We start from the raw sequence: 21705 nt of genomic DNA, 5'->3' as shown, positions 1-21705 counted from the left end.
TAAAAAGCTTCAAGGAAACCGTCCAACGGGCCTCGACACTTTCCTTGCCGACCTCTTCCTTTTCTTTTTCATTTCCGGTTCATGTTCTAAATTTTATTTTGCTTGCTTTTGTCTTTAATTTCTATCAATATTAATTGTAATATTGATAACAATTCAGAATTTTATCTATGTGAAGTGGGACAAGTCGCTCGAAGATAACTTAGTTTCCTAGTTACATTTGGTTGTTCAATTTTTTTTTATTGTTGCTTAGAGTTTTTGTTATTATCGTTCTCTTCCATAATTTTCACTTTGGAAGTGGTGTATTATCAATTAGACTTTGTTAAGTATAACAGTAATTGTTTTTCTTCTATCTATCCGAAATTTTTTCTCTATTCTTTTAGTCAACCGTAAGGATTAAAGTCTAGAGTATAAGCAACCCTATGAAGACATTCTCTTGCCATTACGAGAATGAGCTGGGCCTGTTTATTATTTACGGGCCTTTTGATTGTTTGGAGACCATTACAAGAATTGTAAAATTCAGCTCTCAAGGCTTATATATTTGGAAATTATCCACTATAATAATCCTAGAATAACCCATCAGTGCCGTAGTATTTCAACCCCAAAAATAAGAAAAAAGATTAATAAGAATAAATTCAATCCGACAACTTAGCTGGCAAGTAGCGAAAAAATAAAAAAATAAAGAGAGTGCCCAGGAAAAAAGTGAAAAAGCTAAACAGAGAGATATTTAAAAATAAAACAGGAAAAGAAAAGAAAAAGAAGGCTGCGATAAAACATCCTCTCACACTTGTCTATAACTTTCCTCTTTCGCTCTTTGTCGTTTTCGTGTTGTGTGTGTGATAGTGTCTGTGTAGGGATTTGCAGAGTTCGCAGCCTCTCGCATGGATTGATCGCTAGGGTTCTTCCTCTCCATCCTCCTTCAATTCCCTCTGGTAATTCTCTCGCTTTACTCTTTCTGATTCCCTTGCTTTTTTCCGCGTTTCATTTTCGTTGCTTTTTCGTCCAGATCGGGGCTATTTGTTTCCGAGGAAAGTTGGTTTGATTTTTGTGGAAATTTCCTTGGATTATTGCTTTCAGAGGTTCGAATTTGAGTTTTTGTGGAGTTATTTGAAGAAATGTGGTTGTTTTATTTACCCGCTTTCGATGGTGTTCTTTCTACTTTGGAATTTTTGTGACTTCGTTTTTGTTGGTTAGGGTTTTGATTGCGTTTTAATTCCGACGATCTCTTGGTAGGGAATTTTCTTTGTGTAAACTCTAGCTTGCAATATCCCGGTGAGTTAGTTGGTCTTGCTTTTTTTCAAATTTAAGTTGATTATACTTGTATTTATGCTATAACTATGTAAGATTTTAAATTTTTAGGGTCAAGTTTACTGATTTCCAGTTTTAAAGCGTGATTGTGTTTTATATTAAGAAAATTTTATAAAAAGTGTCTCGGATGTGATTATAAGAAGTGGTATAGGACTCTAGAAACTGGTGAAAATCTTCAAGTTTCTGGTTCTAGAGTCACTAGTTAGAATGGAAGTTCACAAGACTAGTACTGACATGGGTATAATTTGTATCGTATGCTCAACTGTGTAGAAGTTTAACTTACTAGTATACTTATGAGACGCTAAGATGTTATCTAGCCTACTATTTGTAGTTCTGAAGATGTCTGACTTATCTTGGGTGGTTCTGAAGATGTTATACTCAAAATGTCTTACCTATCTTGGGTGATTCTGAAGATGTTTTTTTATCAACCCTTTATGGTGATACCAATTGTTACTTTCTGGTTTTTAACCCCACTTGATCCAACACCAATTTTTTAGGACACAATTATGATTTTTTATTTTATTGTGTTGCAACTCCTACTATTCAGACCAGTGATTTCTACTTCATTCAGATTCATAGGCTTTTTTACCTGTCACCGAACCAATGCCCTGAGAGCTGTGCCAAATGCTTTATTTGATACTTTTAAATGTTTAGTGCATGTTGAATATGTAAGAAAGAACTGAAATACTGTATGTGTAATAACAAATTTTATGAGAGAGGCATTTTTTGACATAAAGTAAACGAAATCGGTAACTAAAGTCCATCCATTATTGTTGAAAACGAAGGAGAAAAATTACAAGCATTTTGTCACTTCCGTAGGCATTGGATGCAACATAATGTGGGTTTTGATTTACTGTTAGTTAATTGAATTATGCATCTCTATGTATATGTGATCCAGACCCTTCTTGATCCTGTTAGTGGGTGCAGCATATTGATAAGTTGCGATCAGTAGTAACATGGTTGTCTAAATGGTTGAAAGTTGTGACAGGCTTAAAAAGTACCGAAGAGGTCTTTAGTTAGTTTATATCTGGTTAATCTTGCTGTATTATCATTTTTCTTGGTAGATTTTCAGCTGATTAAGCTTGTTCTTATTCTTGTTGGTCTGTTCTGGTGATGTAATTAAACTGTACTTGATTTTAACGTCCCTCGTTCTTCTCGTCTCTTTTGTTACCAGCAGATTCCATCATGGAAGATACGCAGTCAGTTGCTACACTGATAGACTCTACGACCTCTAAGATACAACAGCTTCAGAGAGCATTTGCTGAACTTGAAAGTCACCGAGCAGTTACCCTGAACTTGAAATGGAAAGAACTCGAAGCCCACTTTCATGGGCTCGAGAAGTCCTTGAAGAGGCGTTTTCATGAACTGGAAGACCAAGAAAAGGAGTTTGAAAGCAAAACAGTGGAAACTCTGGTAATGCTGGAAAAAAAGCAGGCAGCTGTAGTGGCCAAAGAAGAGGCTTCACTAGAGAGGCTTCAAGAGAAGAGAGACGCTGCTGTATTCACCATTACCAGCGCTCGAGAGAAGTACAGAAAGGTTAAACCTCAGGAGCCGGTGGCTGTTAGTGTTGACAGCCATGGCACGGATTCAACTTCTGAAGAGACGCTTCAAAGTGTAATCACTTCTGACTATAGCTCAGAAGAGATAAGCAGTCCTGAAATTGATAATGAAGAAGAGGTGACATCTTCTTGTCCCCAGTTAGTGAAGCTCTGTGAGGATATGGACACAGAAGGGCTTCACAAGTTTATTTCAGACAACAGGAAGAATCTTGCTGCCATAAGGAATGAAATTCCATTTGCACTGAAAGCTGCTGAAAGTCCTGCGTTCTTCGTGTTAGACTCATTGGACGATTTCTACCGCGTCGAAGCATCCAATGTGGATGGGAAGAAGGATTCATACCTTATTGGAATCCGCCGAACATGTATTATGTTGATGGAATGTCTGAGCACGCTTTTGGAAAACATGGATGTGGCGTCTGCTTTGGAGATCATCACGGAAGATGTAAAAGAGCAGGCGAAGGAAATTGCTGAAGAATGGAAACCAAAGTTGGATGCTCTTGATCTTGATGATAGCAACGGGAATTCTTTGGAGGCTCATGCGTTTCTGCAACTTCTGGCCACTTTTAGCATCGCCTCTGATTTTGATGAGGAAGAACTGTCCAGGCTCATCCCAATGGTCTCTCGTCGTCGCCAGACAGCTGATCTGTGCCGTTCCCTTGGGTTGACTGAGAAAATGCCAGGTTTGTGTTCAACGAGAACCCTTTCCTTGTTTCAGCTATGGGAATCTTAAACCTAGCTGTTCTAGTTCACTGGTCCATATAAGCACCAAATCATCAAAACATCCTCACAATTTTAGTGCTTTAATAATAGCCTGCCTTTTGGACACGTTTTTTTTTTAAATAATAATAGCCTGCCTTTTTCCCGGTAATGTCTCGAAAGCCTCCTCCTCATTGGTAGATGGCTTGGTCCCTAATATTATTGTCTCTGGTTTGCCTCAAAAAAAAAAAAAGAAAAAAAAAGGAACAAACAAACCTGGAAGAGATTTCCTGATTCCAATTTAAAAAAGTGTTTTTTGTTGTTATTTTTGGATTCCACAGGTGTTATAGAAGTCCTTATCAACAGTGGAAGGCAAATTGACGCAGTCAACTTGGCTTTTGCCTTTGACCTCACCGAGCAATTCTCACCCATCGCTCTGCTGAAATCCTACCTGAAGGAAGCTAGAAAGACCTCTTCACCGTCCAAACCCGGAAATCAGTCTCCTACAGTTCAGGTACATAGTCAAAACGGTGGCTGAATCGAAAGTAGACTGCTGATAAAAAAGAAAAGAAAAAGAAACCCAACCCATGTTATTGTTTCAGAACGAGGTGAACGAACGAGAGCTGACCGCTCTCAAGGCCGTGGTGAAGTGCATCGAGGAGCACAAGCTTGAGGGACGGTTCTCGGTGGACCCGCTCCAGAAGCGCATCGTCCAGATGGAGAAGGTGAAAGCGGAGAAGAAAAGGGTGACCGAGACCACGAAGCCTCAGTCCAAGCGTCCCCGGGCTGGTGGGCCCGGGCCCCGCATCATCCCCGCCGCCGCCGCCACCGCCACAGACAAGGCCTTTTATCCCCGAGTTGCCGATAACAGGTATCCACAGTACGTGTACGAGCGGCCCTACATCTACGCGGGGCCCACAGAGGGCCACTGCCCGGCGATCATGGGCTCGCCTGCCGCTTACGGGCTCTCGCCGGGCCCGCCGCCCGGAAATTACTTCCCGAATGGGTACCAGTACCAGACTGCTTATCTTCACTAGGGTCCGAAAAGGTAACTACGACGATGAATCGCTCTCATTTTTAACGTTTAGTTTTAACCCTGCAGTTATTTGATGTAAGGAATGAATGAATGGATACATGGATGGTGAATTTAGTACTTAAGAAAATGACCCGACCACGGAAAAAAAAAAAATCAAAACAAAACTGGTGTTAATTTCTTAGTTGTTGTACGAGAATGTATGTTGATCCTCTAATATATATGCACTTATGTTTTTCCCTTTTGTATATTTTTCTTCCGTTTTTTTTTTCAGTCTTATTATCTTGATGGTATTGTAGGATTTTGTGATAGAATATGACTGTCTTCCTAAAACCATTTTTAAAAAGGCCTTGCCATGTTTGTTCATACGTGCTCGTCTATTACAATATATATACAAAAAATTGGCTACGTAAGCCACCTAAACTATAGAAATTGTAAATTAGCCAACATTTGGTAAATACTTTGTAAATAGCCAACTTGCATACGTGGTAGCCTATTAATTACTTTTTTTTACATGTTTGGTTGGATTAAATAAGTATTTTATTAATCTGTTAATAAGTTTACTTGGCTATTTACAAGAAATTAATGAAAGGTGAACTATATCTCAATTCACTATAACGTGTGGCTATATAACTTAATAACCCAAGGTCAACCACTATTTTTTTTTAAAGGATGCAAGATCAACCACGAAAAGGGTATGTATGTATGCCTGTTGCGAAATCAAAACAAACTCTTTATAGTTGAATAAATAAAGAATCAAAACGAACTAGTTATGGGATTGATGACATCACTTGAAAATTCTCGAGTAATGAGATTCTCACATTTTTTTGTATATTTTTAAGGGTAATTTAGCAAAATAGCCAACTTAAACGTTGAAAATTGTTAAATAACCAAGGTTTTGTAAATATTAGGTAAATAGCCAATTTTCTATATTTACAAACGTAAATATCAAGTAAATAGTCACTGTCATATTAAGCCACGTCATCATTTATGGCTATTTACCTAATATTTAACAAACCTTGGTTATTTAGCAATATCAAACGTTTAAATTGGCTATTTTTCTAATTTTTTGTATTTTTAATCTGAAATTTTCTGTGTAATTTTGATGCCTTTTCACGACAAGGTTTAGTATTTTATTTTCCATTCTTGTTTCAATGGCCCCGAGGAAGGGGAAAAGCCGATAAATTTTTTTCAAACTCATTCCAACAAGTGAAAATTACAAGAATAGTGTTTTGTAATTAGAAATTCCATTTTTTGGGCATCAAAAGTAGAAAAATATCAAAGCTAGACGTCATAGTTGCAAAATATTTATAATTGGACTTTGACAAAAAAAAAAAAAGAACAGAAAAAATACACTTTTTAACCTATTTATCCTTCATATTTCATCGTACACCATCATATACCACCGTACACCATTGTACACTATTGCAATTATATTTTTTTTTCAGCCTTCAAATATTATCATACACTATCATATATCATTGTACACCATCGTATAGCATCGTACACCATCATCTTTAAAAAAAAATTAAAAAAATCTTAGCCTTTGAATATCATCGTACGCTATCGTATACCATTGTACACAAACATACATTATCGTAAATTGTATGAATTTTATCGTACATTATCGTATTTATCGTAATTTTCCTAAAATTCAAAACCCCACTCCACCAAATTCAGTCCAAATCATCTATAAGCAATGGAATACGAAATAAACAAGAAATTCATAACTTTTTTTTTTTTTGTCATTTTACGGGGGACGAGATCAAATACACGCGAGAACATCAAACTCCACGTCAAATCAGTAAAAAATCTTCATGAAATTAGATGAGTGAGAAGGAGGGGGATTGAAAATGAGAGAAAAGAAAAAGAAAAAGAAAACTAATGATTATTTGGTCTAAAGGGTATATTTGTCCACTTTTGTGATAAAAATCCAATTTTAAATATTTTTAAATTAGCGGCTGTAAACATGCTATTTTGTTAATTATTATGCGCACTGTATGAAATTTCTCTTTAGCAACTTTTTTTCTCCCTGCTTTGCCATCGTTAATAAAACTTTTTTGTTTTTTGTTTTTTTTTTAAAGTGCAACATTTTAGTATCACGTCGCGACTTCCATCTCAAAGGACATAAATGCCCCTTGGCCTCCGTCTAGGTGGCAATGGGACAGCCTCAGTTCCTGGTCCCGCCGCCACAGCACAACGCTCAGGACCCGGTTTTCGTGCACAAGATACTTACACATCAGAAGAAATTTCTCATGATTTTAACGCTATATATATACTTACATCAGAAGAAATTTCTCATTATTTTAACGCTATATATATACTTACATCAGAAGAAATTTCTCATTATTTTAATGCTATATATATATAGGAAAAACGGAATTATATAATATGTACTCTCATTGGATTCTTGTGTTAGCTAATCTCTTTTAAAGGAAATCGGACTGTTGTTTAATCTATCTTTATGTCGTTATCTTATTTTGTATGAAGATTTATTATCCTTAAAAAAATCATAACCGAACCGGATCACCGGGCTTTTAAACCGCCGTTTCTGTTTAAAACAAATTTTGCTTAATCCGGCCCAATCCGATTTTTTAGACAAGTCTAAAACTATCTGGTCTAGTTCGAAAATTTTAGACTGCGGTTTAGACCAGACTGAACCGGTTCTAATTTTGTAAGTTAGACAAGTGGTCAGCCTCGGGGGGGACAGCTGGCGAACGGCGGCAACGACAATCTCCTCCACATCTGGGACCAGTCCACGTCGGCTCAGTGGCTTCACAGGCTGTCGGAACACACTTCTGTGATAAAGGCTCTGGCTTGGGGGCGGGGGAGACCGGTGTATCAAGATGTGGAACACTCACACACACCGGGGCTCGTCTCAACTAGTTATCGGGTCTCAGGTCTGCGCTCTGTTGTGGAATAGGAACGAGAGAGAGCTTCTCAGCTCACTCTCTGGAAGTACCTCTCCATGGTCAAGATGGCAGAGTTCCATGCTTGTCTGTAAAGAAGAAAGAGAGAATTTCTAAGTGGAGTGTGTGTTTGGTTAATTGGTTTCAGAGCCAAGATTGGTGCACGGTGGCTTCGGCAGCGAATGAAACGCTGCAGTTCTGGAACGTGTTTGGCGTGCCTGAAGTCGCTAAGCCCGCTCCCAAAGCCACACCCGAGCCTTTTGCTCACCTCAACCGCATTCCATTAATCACACACACACACTCGGGGATTAATAATTCCATTCATTTTAGTATATGTATTGGCATTATATTACAAGTGATTTTTGTTTTACTTTTCTTATCTTGTAGATATCACTCAATGTTAAGTGTTTGTATATGTGTAAAACAACAGCTTCTTGTGATTTACCCAATACTGTAGAAAATTAATTTCACAATCATATTTTTTTTAAACGAGAACACCTTTATATTAAGATCTTGCAAATGCCAATTACAAGAGTGGTTGTTCGGGAAAAACCCGATAAAAACCCCAAAAAAGTAAATAGACACAAAGAGACATTTCTCGACTTAAACACTGAAACACCTATGAGCCTATCTGAGAAGAACTTCCTAGAGACGCAAAAACTCTAAACCCGCTGACTGCTCCGATAAGAAACAAAAACCCCAAAACGAGATCCACGAAAACCATAGACATCCTCCAAAACTCCTCTCAAACCATGAGAATACTTCATAAAAATCCAGAACGAATCCTCATGAACTTTGGTTTCCGAACTCTGATTAAATAGGCCATTTTTCGAAGATCTCTTTTATCCAAATCGATCTTCTCAACCTTTCTCTGAGCAGAAAAGACCTTCTCAACCTTGTCTATTCGCTTAACGAGAGCATATACCACCCGATCTACGACGCCTTGCTCTATCCCATCAGACTTTCGAGACTCGGAATCTAGGACGAAAGAGTTATCATCTTCCTCGCTGCTGTAGAAAAGAGCCGCCACGCCATCCAAAGCCTCGAACGTAACATATAATATTAAAGAGTTTTTATTTTTTATATGCATACTCTTGGCAAACTAGTCAAAACATAAAAATTGTTGTGTTTCAAATAAGTTATTTTTATTCACTACAGACTAAAAGACTAAAGCTCTGTTCATCTTCATATGCCTTGTTCTTAATGGAGTGATAACAACTTGTCATGAAACTGGGAATCATATAAATTAGGGCTGTACAAAACCGAACCGAAAATTGGATAAAACCGATATCCAAACCGAACCGAAACCGAAATTCGGAGCCACGTCAGCTAATCAAAATTCGGATTCGGATAACCGATCCGGTTTACAAAACTGGACCGGATATCGGATTTGATTTTGAGAAAATCTGGATATCGGATATTTAACCGATTTTTTTTTATTAAAAATAAATATATATATTAAAACAAATTTATGTTACTATTATTAACACATGATGGTCAAGTTGTCATAGAAGAACAAACTTCTCATATATCAACTCATACTGCTACTATAACTTGATTATGTGATCTATAAAGGTAACACACAAATTCAATTGTTGTATGGTTTATTATGATCATTAGGGTAGTAATTTTAATTTTATATTATGATATTTACATGTACAGGTAGTTGGAGACGAGTGTCCTTTTGAATTTTATTTTTTTACTCAGTTTTAGATTATGTATTGTCATTTTGGAGCTTTATAAGAGTCGTTTGTACTCGTTTTTTGAATTTTTACAAACCGGATTTGGATTTTAGAAACTGGATATCCATTTTATAAAACTGGATATTAAACTGGATCTGAAATTTTACAAACTGGATAACCGAATTTTAAAAATTGGATACTGGACTGGATACTGGATTTAAGAAACCGGATAACCGAATTTCGGTTTTAGACTAAATTGGACCGGATACTGGACCGAGTTTTTAAAAACCGAAAATTCGGATTCGGATACTAAAATTATCAAAAACCGAACCGAACCGATCCAGTTTCACCCCTAATATAAATATATGTCGACTTCAAAATTGGAGATCGCATGCTCAAAACACCGAGTGATACATATAGAGTTGATATTACATACAAAAGACGACTTGAGTGATCGAGTGGAATGGAAAGTACGGTTACCCTGACTGTCCCAAATAAGGTGACATGTCATCGTCCAGTGGACCGTGAAATTTATACTCGGCACCAAAATCAGTCTTCATTGTATTATGACACTTGAATGAATGGGTATAAGAATGAAGTTAGAAAATCATAGCACATCATTTGATAGCACCAGCAACAGCAATAGAATTGTACCCCAAATAAAATAAAATCACCATGTGTAAATATGTGCCTCTCTTCTTTACGTCCTAGTGCTTTTGGTCTCTCCATTAATTATGTTGATCAGTGAGTCCTCTGTCTGCTTCAACTCAGAGAGGGTTCAGCTCGAAGCAAGGCCATGGCACGCACCTCCAGCTCGATCAGGCATGGTTATTAGACAACATATCACTCCTTCCTTGCTCAATCTTAGACATCTTACTCACTTGAACTTGAGCTTGTATAATTATTTCCAGATTCCGAGTTTCCTTGGTTCTCGTCTTTCTTCGCTAGAGCTTTCAGAGATGGGACAAGTTAACCTCAGTGAAGCATCCAATGATTAGATTTTGTCAATAAATACAATGACTTCACTCTCAGTCATGATATTCATTGACCATCGCATCATCTCAAACTCACATCCATTAAGGTACTTGAGTTGGATCTCGACAACCTTGAAGGCCCGATATCATGCGATGTTCAAAAAACAATGACTCATCTTCAATCTCTTGATCAATCTTATAACGACAATATTGGTCATACCACACTTAGCTGTGCCAGTACATTTCCCAGTGTTAAAGCTTTTGACACTTCGTCGCACCAGGTTGCAAGGTATTCCAATTGTCGTTGGCAAGTTGACCTCTCTACTTACTCTTGTTTTATCATACAATTCTCTAAAAGTCAAAATACCCTCATCTCTGGGTAATCTTTGCAATATGGGGTGTCTTGATCTGTCAAGTAATGAGTACAGAAAAAAAAAAAAAAAAAAAACTTTCAGATGCTTATCAAAGTTTATCGGCCTTTCGCATTGCCTCACCTTCTTAACTGCCTCATATTTTTCTCTACAAAATAATAGTCTTTCTGGTCCCATTTTATTGTAACTCGGGTCTCTCTCAAAATTGAACTCCTTAGAAATTTTTTCAAACCATCTACAAGGTGTAGTTTTCGAAGGTCATTTTTGTAAGGGAAAATATCACATTTATACCCTGTGTTTTAGTGAAATGTCGAGTTTAACCCTCGGTTTTCAAAAATGTCGAGTTCATACCCTATGTTTAACTAAAATGACGTAATTATACCCTGAAATGAATAACAGCGTCACAAATCTCCCTTTCATTGATATTAACTCTTATATAAGAAAAACCAAATCAAATCTAAATCAGTGCCCTAACTTCCAAATTCTCAATTTTGAAATAAAAATAGCCTTAAATTGAAATTAAATAATAAAACTCATACCTCCTAAGAAATGACTTCATTCCGTGTTCGAATTGTAACTCTAAATTCTGAATTCTCTGTTCGAATATGCGATTTTGATGACTATCAACTATCGATGTTTACCCATTTGCCTCTTTCTGTGTTCTTCACAATTAAGAGACTGTTGTTTATTTTTTAGTTTTTAAATAAATTGCATATATAGCGCGAATGAATAAAGATAATTGGTGTTTATATATACATATTATAGTCAACGTCAATGAAAAGTCAATAAAAAGAATATTCGTGACACTGTTGTCTATTTCAGGGTATAATTTCGTCATTTTAGTTAAACATGGGGTATAATTTCGTCATTTTAGTTAAACAGAGGGTATGAACTCGACATTTTTGAAAACCGAAGGTTAAACTCGACATTTCACTAAAACACAGGGTATAAATGTGTTATTTTCCCTTTTTGTAATCTCACAAATTTGCGAGACTTTGATGCGAGGGGAGATTCATTGACTCTGAGCGTAACTCCAAATTGGATTCATCCCTTTAATCTTTCCAATCTTGACTTGAGTGATTGGAATTTGGGTCCTCAGATTCCATTGTGGCTTAAATCGCTCTACAATAATATTAGAAAGCTAATGTAGTACTGTATATCTTCCCTCCTTTATTATATATGTAATCCCATCATTATATTCGCTCGATAGCATTCTCTATTCTCTCTTCTTTTTTTTACTCTAATATTTCCAAACAAATCTTTATCTTCACCAATTTGATCTAGACTTTTTCCGAATCTCATCGAGTTCTTGCGCGTACGAATAAATACAAGCTCAACCTTCAAATTGATCCAGACCTTCTAATTGAACATATACAAGCTCAACCTTCTCAGTCGAGTTGGCCAAGATCGGGCCGCTCTCGTCGAGTTTTACGCTAGTTTGTATCTCATGCTCTATTTTTGTGTTTAATTCCTGAGAATCTATTGACATAATTAATTACAAAAAAATTTCCATTAAAATAGGTTGTTGGTTGTAATGGCTTGATTTTTAGTGAGGTTTATAGCGAAGCAGTAGTACAGATAAAGTTGCCGCTAAAATATGTTGGTGATAATACAAATTGTAAAAACAAGCATGTTAGTGTTACATGCATATGCTAAAAGACAAGACAACGCACAAATTGATAAAATCCTCAAGGTTAAGCAACACATATAACTATATTTTTGTAAAGCAATATATAGATGTATTTATAATTCTTAAATATTTCTGCTAAGTCATTTTCTTTTAAACAATTAAGTTGATCCGGAAAATAGAATGTGATATATTTTTCTATCATTAATCAAGGAATAAAAATTCAGTAGGTCATCGTTAAAATAAATTAATACAAAAATAGTTAGGCTTACTTACAAAAATGTAGAATTTAAATACTATAAAATATAGTTTTAATATCATCTTTGATAAAAATAAAATAGTTTTTCTAATTTAAAATCAGGTATAAGGTATAACCTTTTAGATACTGGAACAGAATTTTATACCAACACAAAAAAGAAAACAAAAAATTGGCCAGATAAGCCTTAAAAGCTGTGGCAATTGTGTTTTAGCCAACGTTTGGTTAATTTTTTGTAAATGGCCATTGCGCCTACGTGGCAGGAAATTAACTGCTTTTTTGTTACTGAATTGCCCTTATTAATTGCGCATCCATTTTTAAATTGAGGCAGTTTTAATTTGAAATTTGAAATGTACTGAAATGGTTTTTATTTTCGGAATAAACTTTTTTTGGACTGTAGTTATTGCATTTTAGTTATGTTGGACGTGTGTTTTGGTTTGTGTATATCGGCATTAATGGTAATGATTCCTGAAATTCTGGACGTGTAAATGGAAATTTTCACGTTAATTGATTTGTCAGATTATTTACAATACAAATAACCTGTAAATAAATTTTATATTTATTGTCCATTAACATCAATTTACATCTAAAGAAAAAAAAAATTAAAAATGAAAATGAAAATATTCTTCACCACACCACACCGGTGAGGTTAGTGACAGTTTGTTTGGAGTCCAAAAATGGCGGCCGCGATCATCTGAACCTCCTCGATCCCGAGCCGCTCGACGCCGAGGAACGCGAGGCAATCGTCGATCGATTCCCGCCGCACCGATCCGTACGCGTGGACGCACTCTTTCTCGTAATTCGACCGGTTCATCCTCTCCGTGATCTCTCGAAGCTTCTCCACCGCCGCCGGCTCGACGAGCTCGACGCTGAAATCATCGCCGAGGCTCGCCCCGCGCTCGTGGAACCTTCCGGAAGGGTCGTCTTCGTCCCCAAAGGCCTCTGAGTTATCGTCGTCGATGTCATCATCGCCGTCGTTGGAGGCGAAGGAGAGAGGGACACCGCGGCGGCTCAGGACGACGTCGTTCTTCCGGTCCCACCGTGGCTCCGACGGTCTGGGCTTGGGGTTCGGGACTGTGACGGTGATCGACGACGCCTTGACGGCCCGGCCATAGGTCTGGAGTAGAGTCTCTGGTTCTGCTCTTTTTTTTTTTTTTTGGGATTTCGTTTGAATTTGTGGTTGAATGAGAGAGAATATTTGTGTATCTTTGGTATTAATTAAGGAAGAGCGTAATTATGGCCTTGATAACCGCTGTAGTTATTAGCCGAAATTTTGATTTAATTAATTTATTTTGAGGCTGTATGGGCGGGAACGGTTATGAGGACATTTTGGTATTTTTGTACGTGTAAATAAATTGGGCTGGCCATTTACCCAAAATTAACAGAATGTTGGCCATATCCAAAACTGTATATTTATAGGAGGCTATTTAGCTATAATACCCAAAAGAAAATGTAAAAGGTGCATCGCACGTGACATTTTCTCTAATATACAGTATACTATGTACATACAGACCCTCTAGAATATTCGAATTGATATTTCTCTTCTTTCCAAGCGTACCCCTGTTAAGGCCAACTCAAACAAGCCCAAGTAAAAAAAAAAAAAAAAAAAAAAAAAAAAAAAAAAAGTAGCCAAACGACGTCGTATAAACACCAGCAATCTCGCTTCCTCGCTAAAATGTCTGAAATGGTTATCTTCAGCTCTCTTTCCCTCCAAGAAATAAACCACTAAATCCAACTTCTCTAACCTCCAATTTCACACTCCCTCTCTCTCTCTCTCCCCAAAAAAACCGCCATGAGAATCGACGAAATATCAAGCCAAGATCTACGGCAGAGCCACCACGAATCACAGCTGCCACAGAACCAACACGACCTTCTTCTCTCCAAAATCGAGTCATCGATCAAGCAAGCCGAGAATCCACCGCCGGGGAAACCCTTGCCGACGACGATTTCAGAGGATCTCCGGAAATTTCTAAACAAGCTCGCCCAGCTCTCTCCCCTCGCCGACTCCGTCAAACTCCTCCTATGGAAGCTCAGCTACCGCCTTTGGAACGCCTGCGTCGACCTCTCCAACTCCGCTTCGATCCGTTCCCGCTCTCCAACTTCTTCATCTTCGAATTCCGAGGACTCAGTCTCCGACGAAGACCACGCTAGGCTCCGCCACGTGGCGGCGGATATCCTCCACGTCGCCGGGGTAGTCGACGGAGTTCCGTCGCCGGAGCTCAAGTCCGCGCAGTTCTACCACAAGACTGGCGTGATCTGGCACGATCTCCGCCGCTTCGAGCTAGCTTCAACGTGCTTCGAGAGGGCGGCGGATTTGGTTTCGAAGATCAACGCTGGCTCGGTCACCGACGCCGGAGAGAAGAAGCTCCTTCTGGATCTGAGCCTCGCGAGGGCTCGGACCGCCTGGGAATCGGCGTCGGACCAGAGCTTGGCCGTGGCGCTGCTGAGCCGCGCGAAGAGCCTTCTGTTTGGCTCCGCAGAGCACTACAAAGCGGTCGCCAATCAGTTCCTGGCGTTTGGCAAGCGATTGCTGTCGAAGAAGAGCGAGAGCCCCGGCCTCGGCGAGGCTCTGAAGCTCATGAACGAGGCGCTGGATCTGTACGAGAAAGGATCCCGTGCAGCGAGGACGCGGGAGGACATGGTGGAGCTTAGGGAGCTCAAGTCGAAGACTCTGCGGTTCATCTCGGCCGTCCATCTCCAGATGGGAGAGTTCGAGGGCGTGATCAAGTGCGTGAAGGTGCTGAGAGAAGGCGAGAGTGAGGACCGGCACCCGAGCCTTCCGGTGCTGGCGATGAAGGCGTGGCTGGGGCTTCGGAGGTACGCCGAGGCCGAGAAGGAGCTGAGGGGCATGGTCGTAAATAAGGGGGTCCCGGAGGGCGTTTGGGTGTCGGCCGTGGAGGACTACTTTCAGGCGGCGGGAACGGCTGGAGCGGAGACCGCCAAGGAGGTCTTCCTGGGGCTGTTGGGGCGGTGCCACGTCAGTGCTGGCGCGGCCGTCAGGGTGGCCCACAGAGTCCTCGGGAGCGCCGTCGGTGAGGGGTCGGAGGTGAGGGTGAAGGTCGTGGCGGAGCTCGTGTCGGATCAGAGGGTCGCGGCGCTCTTCTCCGACGAGGCCGCCTCGAAGCAGAGAAAGGCAATGCATGCTGTGCTGTGGAATTGGTAAGTCTGGGATTTTCATCTGACGGAGCTCTTTTTGTTTGCCTGTGTTAAGAATGAAAAAAGAAAAAAAAAATTGCTTTTATTTCTCTTTTTATAGTCCTTGTTGATAATTGGCGTGATTTCTATGTTACACTTGTTTCTAGGTGATACATGAAGTAGTGTGTTTTTTTTTTTTTTTTTTTTTTTTGCCTAGTTTTGGTCGATTAATTTGCTAGATTGGTGGGAATTTCGGTTTTAATTCTGGGAATAGAAAAAAATCACCATCTAAGCTTTTGCTTCGAATCTCGGAGCGATAAGAGGGGTATAGTTGCAGATAAGATATACGCTTTCGGAGCAGATGGCTGATGCGATTGTCCATCATTTTTTTTTTGTATTACAGCGCTGCAGATCATTTTCGGTCCAAAGACTACGAAACAAGTGCAGAAATGTTTGAGAAAGCAATGCTGTACATTCCATATGATGTAGAGAACAGAACACTTCGAGCCAAGGGCTTTAGAGTTTTGTGTCTCTGTCACCTCGGTCTCTCTAGGCTCGACCAAGCTCTTGAATACATCAACGAGGCTGAGAAGGTACTTTGAAGTTGAACTTCAATCTGCCTTTTTTTTCCTTATGTCTTGTTTGCATATCATCGAAATTTTAGGGAAAATATAACTTGTGATTCCTTTTGCATCTTTTTGCAGCTTGAACCCGCCATAGCGTCTGCTTTCTTAAAGGTGTTTCTCAGTCTCAATCTCTTCTATGTTGCATTTTCTTCTGAGCTTTGTTGCAGTTACTGCAACTAATCGATTTGTTTTAACATCTCTTCAACCGTACGCAGTTCAAAATCTATCTGCAGAAGAACGACCAGAACGGTGCGGTAAATCAAATTCAGGCAATGACAACCTGCCTTGATTTCAGTCCCGACTTTCTCTCCCTCTCGGCCCACGAAGCCATCGCTTGCCACGTCCTTCCCGTGGCCGTTGCTGCTCTGTCGAGCCTTCTAAAGCTCTATGCCAATGGAAAATCCATGCCAACAACGGAAGTCGTAGTTCTCCGCACACTAGTAACAATCCTAAGCCAAGAGCCGGGGAATGAGCACGAAGTCCTCAAGTTTGTAAAACTGGCTCAAACCCGTGTATCCGAGCTTGGACCTGATTGCTTCTTCGGAAAAGGAGAGATCGGAAAACGGGAGTGGAATTGGTTCGCTTCGAGTGCGTGGAACTTCGGGATAAAAAACGGGAAAGAGACAAACTTTCAATTATGCTCCGAGTTCTTGAGATTGGCATCGGAATTTTATTCCCTTCCAGTTGATGGCCAAGAAGAAGAGAACAGTGTCATGGTATGCAAATCGTTGATACTTGCTGCATCGGCTGCAATAGCGTCCGAGAACAAGGCTACGACTGCGCTGTCGGACACGGAAGTGAAGCAAACTGCCGAGCTTCTCGATAGAGCTGGGAAGGTAATGACTAAGCGTAAAGTCATCCAAAATGGTCGTTATAAGTTACTAATCGCATCAGTTGAGCCTTTATGTTCATTTAAAAAGAAAAAAAATTAAATGGACTAAAATTATCTATATTCCAAAACATTTAAATATATTCGGTGAGGGATATTTTCATTCAAATCACGAGATCATAAACTCGGTTTTGAATTCCATCTTGAAACCTTAAGCTCTATATGATATTCACTTTAGATGATTTTTCAAAAACAATGTGGCAAAATAAAACAAGCACAGTACTTCAGCGAACAATTTATCCTATAGCAAATTACAGATAAGAAGAAGAATGAATATCATTTTCAACGTTGATATTGTATGTGCGTTTGTTTGCAGCTACTAAAGTCAATCTTAGCTGGGAATCAGATGGACGCCGATGATCAAGCCAACAGCTTCGAGGCCGATCTGTACTTCGTCTACACAATCTGCGCGTTCGATGTACAAGGCAGACTGAACGACTCGGCCGCGCAGCTACGCCTCTTGAAGAGCTTCGCTTGCTCAAAGGCTTGTAGCTCCACTTGCCTCCTTCAAATCGGCCTCGACGCCTCAAAGGGCCGGCGCTCCAACCACGAGGCCGCGGCGTTCGCGCTCAGCGAGTGTCTCTCGGCTCTCCTCGCCTCCGAATCGCCCGACTACCAAACCGTGGCTCTCGTCATTCGAAAACTCGCCGCCGTGGCAAACGTCCGCAGAGGCGACTCCGACGACGACGACGACGGGGTGTACGGTATTTACAGGCGGGCTTATCGGATAATGGTGGGTCTGAAGGAGGGAGAGTTTCCGGCGGAGGAGGGAAAATGGCTGGCCACGACGGCTTGGAACAGAGCCGCGTCGCCGGTGAGGCTCGGCCGAATCGACGTGGCCAAGAAATGGATGAGTCTCGGGTTGGAACTGGCGACGCGTGTGCCGGGGATGGAAGGTTACAAGACGTCCATGGAGGATTTCGTTGCTTGCTTTGACAAGGAACTTGGCGCGCAAGATATTGGTGTGAAAGCGCAAAACATGCCTCAATCTGTAGTATGACCAAATTCTGATCCTTTGCTCCTTAGTTTAGTATTTTTTTTGAAGTTCCTCATGGTTTAGCTTTGACTTTGCTGATCCTGTACTCTAATTACATGTACCTACCCAATAGCCAGCACAAATATGCCCGTAACCGAAGTGCTAGCCTTAGAATACAAAAGTTATTAAACCATCCAAAAATATACGGTGTTGTTTCAAGCTGTATTTGTTTGTGTTCATTCGATTGATCAAACTGCGGCTTCAACCTGCACCGACTTGAGAAAATATAAATGCAAACATATCAATATGAGTTTTTTTTATTTCAAGTTGTTAGTTTATGTTTAGAATTGTGTTTATAAATGTAAAGATGACATGACCTGATTTGTGTGTTCTCATTGATTTTTAATAGGTTAAACATGTAGCGGTTTTCAGACACAACATCACGAAATTAGCGTGAATTTAAATGGAAAAATGACACACATATATATATATATATATATATATATATATATATATATATATATATATATCTTATGTTTTACTGAAATATCGAGTTTAACTTTTGGTTTTTAAAAATATCGAGTTCATACCAGATGTTTAATTAAAATGACGAAATTATACCCCGAAATAGGCAAGAGTGCCATAAATTTTATTTTCATTGAATTTTTATTGACTTTTCATTGACGTTATCAATAATATTTATACGTAAACACCAATTATCTTTATTTATTCACGCTATATATATGTAATTTATTTAAAACTAAAAATAAACAAGTCTCTTAATAGTGAAGAACACATAAAAATGCAAATGGTTAAAAATCGACAATTGATAGTTATCAAAATTACATATTCGAACAGAGAATTTAGGACTCAGAGTTGCAATTCGAACATGGAATGAAGTCATCTCTTGGGAGATATGAATTTTATTATTTAATTTCAATTTAAGGTTATTTTTATTTCAAAATTGAGAATTTGAAAGTAAGGGTATTGGTTTGAATTTAATTCGGTTTTTTATTATATAAGAGTTAATATCAATGAAAGAGAGATTTGTGACACTGTTATCCATTTCATGGTATAATTTCATCATTTTAGTTAAACAGATGATATGAACTCGATATTTTTTAAAATCAAAAGTTAAACTCGACATTTCACTACAATATATAATGTATATGAGTTATTTTCCCATTTTAAATCCTTACACAAACAACGGATTGATAATTTTTAGGACTAAATTACCCTTCTTTGGCAATTCTTTTCTATAACGCACTTTTGAATTCGATTTAGATAGCCTGCTCTCAGACCGACCATCTCGCCGATCTCCTCGACTCGCTCCCCCACTTCTCCGACTCGTCCTCGGTCGATCTCTCCTTCGACGCACATCCTCGGTCGAAAACTGTGTCAATGTCGACCGTGACTCTCCAAATTCTCCCTTCTCAGAAGCCCTCGCTTCTCCTCCGCAATTCCGCCGCGCCGTCGCGTCTCTCTGACCTCGCCTTCAAGTTTCACCGACGTGCCGTACTCACCGAGCTTCGACTCGCCAGTCCAGCCACTGCTCGCGGTTTTTCAGGAAAAAGTCCCGAGTTCTTGTACGAACAAAGCGTGAAGGTTTATTCTGGTGATCAAGAAAACGTCGACCATAGGAATGGCGAGAGAGAGTTCAGAGGAGAAACCTCTTAGGTTTAGACGTTTGTTGAAAGAAGTTCCGGAACCTCTCTTGTGATGGCCGTGGTTAGTAGGTAGTTTCATTTTCCTTTATCTCGTTTCTTCTATTTGGTTCTTGACACAATCACTTTAAAATTGCTTCGTTTTCTTCTTATATTACTGCTTTGACTGTCAGTTTATTTTCCTGCTCTTTGATCAATATCAAATGAAGTTTTTCATCTTAAATAATTGAGAAAAAATGATTGTCTATATGTGTTGTGATATAAGAACCTAAGGAAATAAAGATGTTGTGATTCAAGGAAACAAAAACTGTAAGAGAGATCAGATTAAGAGCATTATCTGTTTGTTTTTGTAGGAATCACTGGTTTCAAGTTACTTGGCGAACAATCTTAAAGTGCAAAAGAAAGCCATAAGCTTTTCTGAGGATGTTTTGCGTAACAAGCCTGTTGAGTGGAAACCAATGTTTCGTAACAATTTATCGCACCCTATTTCAAACGTAGATTTGGCATACAAGAAAGCTGGATTGAAACTTGTGAGGCGATACCATCTTTATTGGACTCTATGTGTCGCGCATTGTATTGACTTGATGCTCGAGGAGGTGGCCAAAAGAACAATTGTTGCCGAAGTGGTTAAGAATTGTAGAGAAGTCATGAAGTTCATCTACAACCACAGTATAGTCCTATCGAAGATGAGAGAAAAAGGTCAAGGGGAGCTAATTCGTCCAGGTCCTGCTAGATTCGCCACAAACTACTTAGCTTTAACAAGTCTGCGGAGCAATCGATCTGGGTTGAAGAAGATGTTCACATTGGTGGGACCGGTCTTCCTCTCGTCCAATTGCAGCTGGGCAATTTATGGAATCAAAAGTGTTGAACAACTTCTGACTACATATTGATGGTGTGTGCAAGGTGTTCGAGTCTATGTACTATGTTTCGCGTCTGGTTGATATTGAAGTAGTTCCGACTATGAGCTTGCTTTTATTTCGTCTTTGAGTTGATGAAAATGAAGTTGGAAAACATTCCAAACAAACAGTGGGCAGTGGATATTGCAATTGAAAGATGGACGAGATAATTTTCCCATCTGTTACACCAAGCAGGTAAAAGTCCTTTCACTTATTCGTTGCAAATGTCTTTGTATAATTTCTAATCGGTATCTTTGAATGTTTTAATCGTACCTTACTACCTAAATCCAAAGTTTCAATATAATCCGGAGATCGTGATAGTACTACCCGAGCATCTTACGGCGGTTACGCAAGTTTTTGATGTTTTGTTTTTTGTAGCTGCAATAATGAGAAATCTGAGCGACAATGGGCCGATCACTTGATGTCTAAGTTCGACATTATGTCATTCACTATATCAAACACACATAGTGACATTTCTTATATTTTTCTTTCCTACCATTATCCTAGTCTAATAGGAATGCCACACCCATAAGTTAATCCGCAAGATAGTACATTCGGTGTACACGTAGATTGATTCGGTGCCGAGCACGTTACAACATGTGTACCAGGATGTCCACTTATAAGTGATACAGTTGTGTACGTTCTGCAACATTATTTTTGTTCGGTTTTCCATCGGCGTATCAGTTTTTCATCCAAAACGGCATTTGAAAACGGCATTTCATTTTCCATTTTCCACATTTTTTTCCGTTAGATTTTCCGTCGAATTTTTATAAATCAGGAGGCTCGAAACTGTATCGAAAACGACATTTTAAACCTTGTCTAAAACTACTTAAACATTAGAAATGTGAGACTTGTACATGCCACACATCAAGTCATTCCAAAGATAGGTAGATAGAGAGTGGAAGTCAAAGTTAAACAAAGTATTTCAGTTTTCATATACAAACATAATTTGTATGTGATCTCTCTTATAGTAGTTGTAGTTGATAGTATGCTTTGTAGTAATTGAAAAAAAAAAAAAAAAAAAAAAAAAAAAACTGCTTCCAAAATAATTATGCCACCATAAATAATGGTAAAGAAAAAAATATTGTCAAGATTTTGCTTTTCAAA

At 39.1% G+C, this 21705-nt stretch overlaps 2 protein-coding genes across 4 annotated transcripts; both read left to right on the top strand.

Annotated features, from left to right (window-relative positions):
• Window positions 1–713: 713 nt before the first annotated feature.
• LOC149389336 (FRIGIDA-like protein) lies at window positions 714–4841 on the top strand. Of its 3 annotated transcripts, none has more exons than XM_089622833.1 (4): window positions 714–929; window positions 2483–3544; window positions 3902–4074; window positions 4163–4841. In XM_089622833.1, exons 2-4 carry the CDS (start codon window positions 2491–2493, stop codon window positions 4595–4597), a joined length of 1662 nt encoding a protein of 553 aa, XP_089478959.1. In that variant the 5' UTR covers window positions 714–929; window positions 2483–2490; the 3' UTR covers window positions 4598–4841. The 3 variants fall into 3 exon arrangements, with proteins under 3 accessions (XP_089478959.1, XP_089478960.1, XP_089478961.1); XM_089622834.1 differs by having other exon boundaries at window positions 737–929; window positions 2480–3544; XM_089622835.1 differs by lacking the exon at window positions 714–929 and adding an exon at window positions 1192–1269.
• Window positions 4842–14182: 9341 nt separating this feature from the next.
• ATSPO22 (Tetratricopeptide repeat (TPR)-like superfamily protein) lies at window positions 14183–18330 on the top strand. The gene is made up of 5 exons (XM_089623640.1): window positions 14183–15571; window positions 15951–16140; window positions 16252–16284; window positions 16389–17009; window positions 17379–18330. The coding sequence occupies exons 1-5, from the start codon at window positions 14205–14207 to the stop codon at window positions 18060–18062; spliced, it is 2895 nt and encodes a 964-aa protein (XP_089479766.1). The 5' UTR covers window positions 14183–14204; the 3' UTR covers window positions 18063–18330.
• The last annotated feature ends 3375 nt before the right edge of the window (window positions 18331–21705 follow it).

The sequence above is a fragment of the Urtica dioica genome, chromosome 8 (genome assembly GCF_054948205.1).
Source record: "Urtica dioica subsp. dioica isolate 48M chromosome 8, U.dioica_male_clone48M_v1_H2, whole genome shotgun sequence".
In the NCBI taxonomy this organism is placed as follows: Eukaryota; Viridiplantae; Streptophyta; class Magnoliopsida; order Rosales; family Urticaceae; genus Urtica; species Urtica dioica.
This window is presented reverse-complemented; position numbering and strand designations above follow the sequence as displayed.

What these genes read in the sequence shown, in the direction of transcription:
- ATSPO22 (XM_089623640.1), top strand. Translation starts at nt 14,205, where the DNA reads ATGAGAATCGACGAAATATCAAGCCAAGATCTACGGCAGAGCCACCAC. An exon ending in ACATCAACGAGGCTGAGAAG is followed by an intron (nt 16,141 to 16,251) that starts GTACTTTGAAGT and finishes ATCTTTTTGCAG; the next exon opens with CTTGAACCCGCCATAGCGTC. An exon ending in TAGCGTCTGCTTTCTTAAAG is followed by an intron (nt 16,285 to 16,388) that starts GTGTTTCTCAGT and finishes AACCGTACGCAG; the next exon opens with TTCAAAATCTATCTGCAGAA.
- LOC149389336 (XM_089622833.1), top strand. Translation starts at nt 2,491, where the DNA reads ATGGAAGATACGCAGTCAGTTGCTACACTGATAGACTCTACGACCTCT. An exon ending in GTTGACTGAGAAAATGCCAG is followed by an intron (nt 3,545 to 3,901) that starts GTTTGTGTTCAA and finishes TGGATTCCACAG; the next exon opens with GTGTTATAGAAGTCCTTATC. An exon ending in ATCAGTCTCCTACAGTTCAG is followed by an intron (nt 4,075 to 4,162) that starts GTACATAGTCAA and finishes TTATTGTTTCAG; the next exon opens with AACGAGGTGAACGAACGAGA.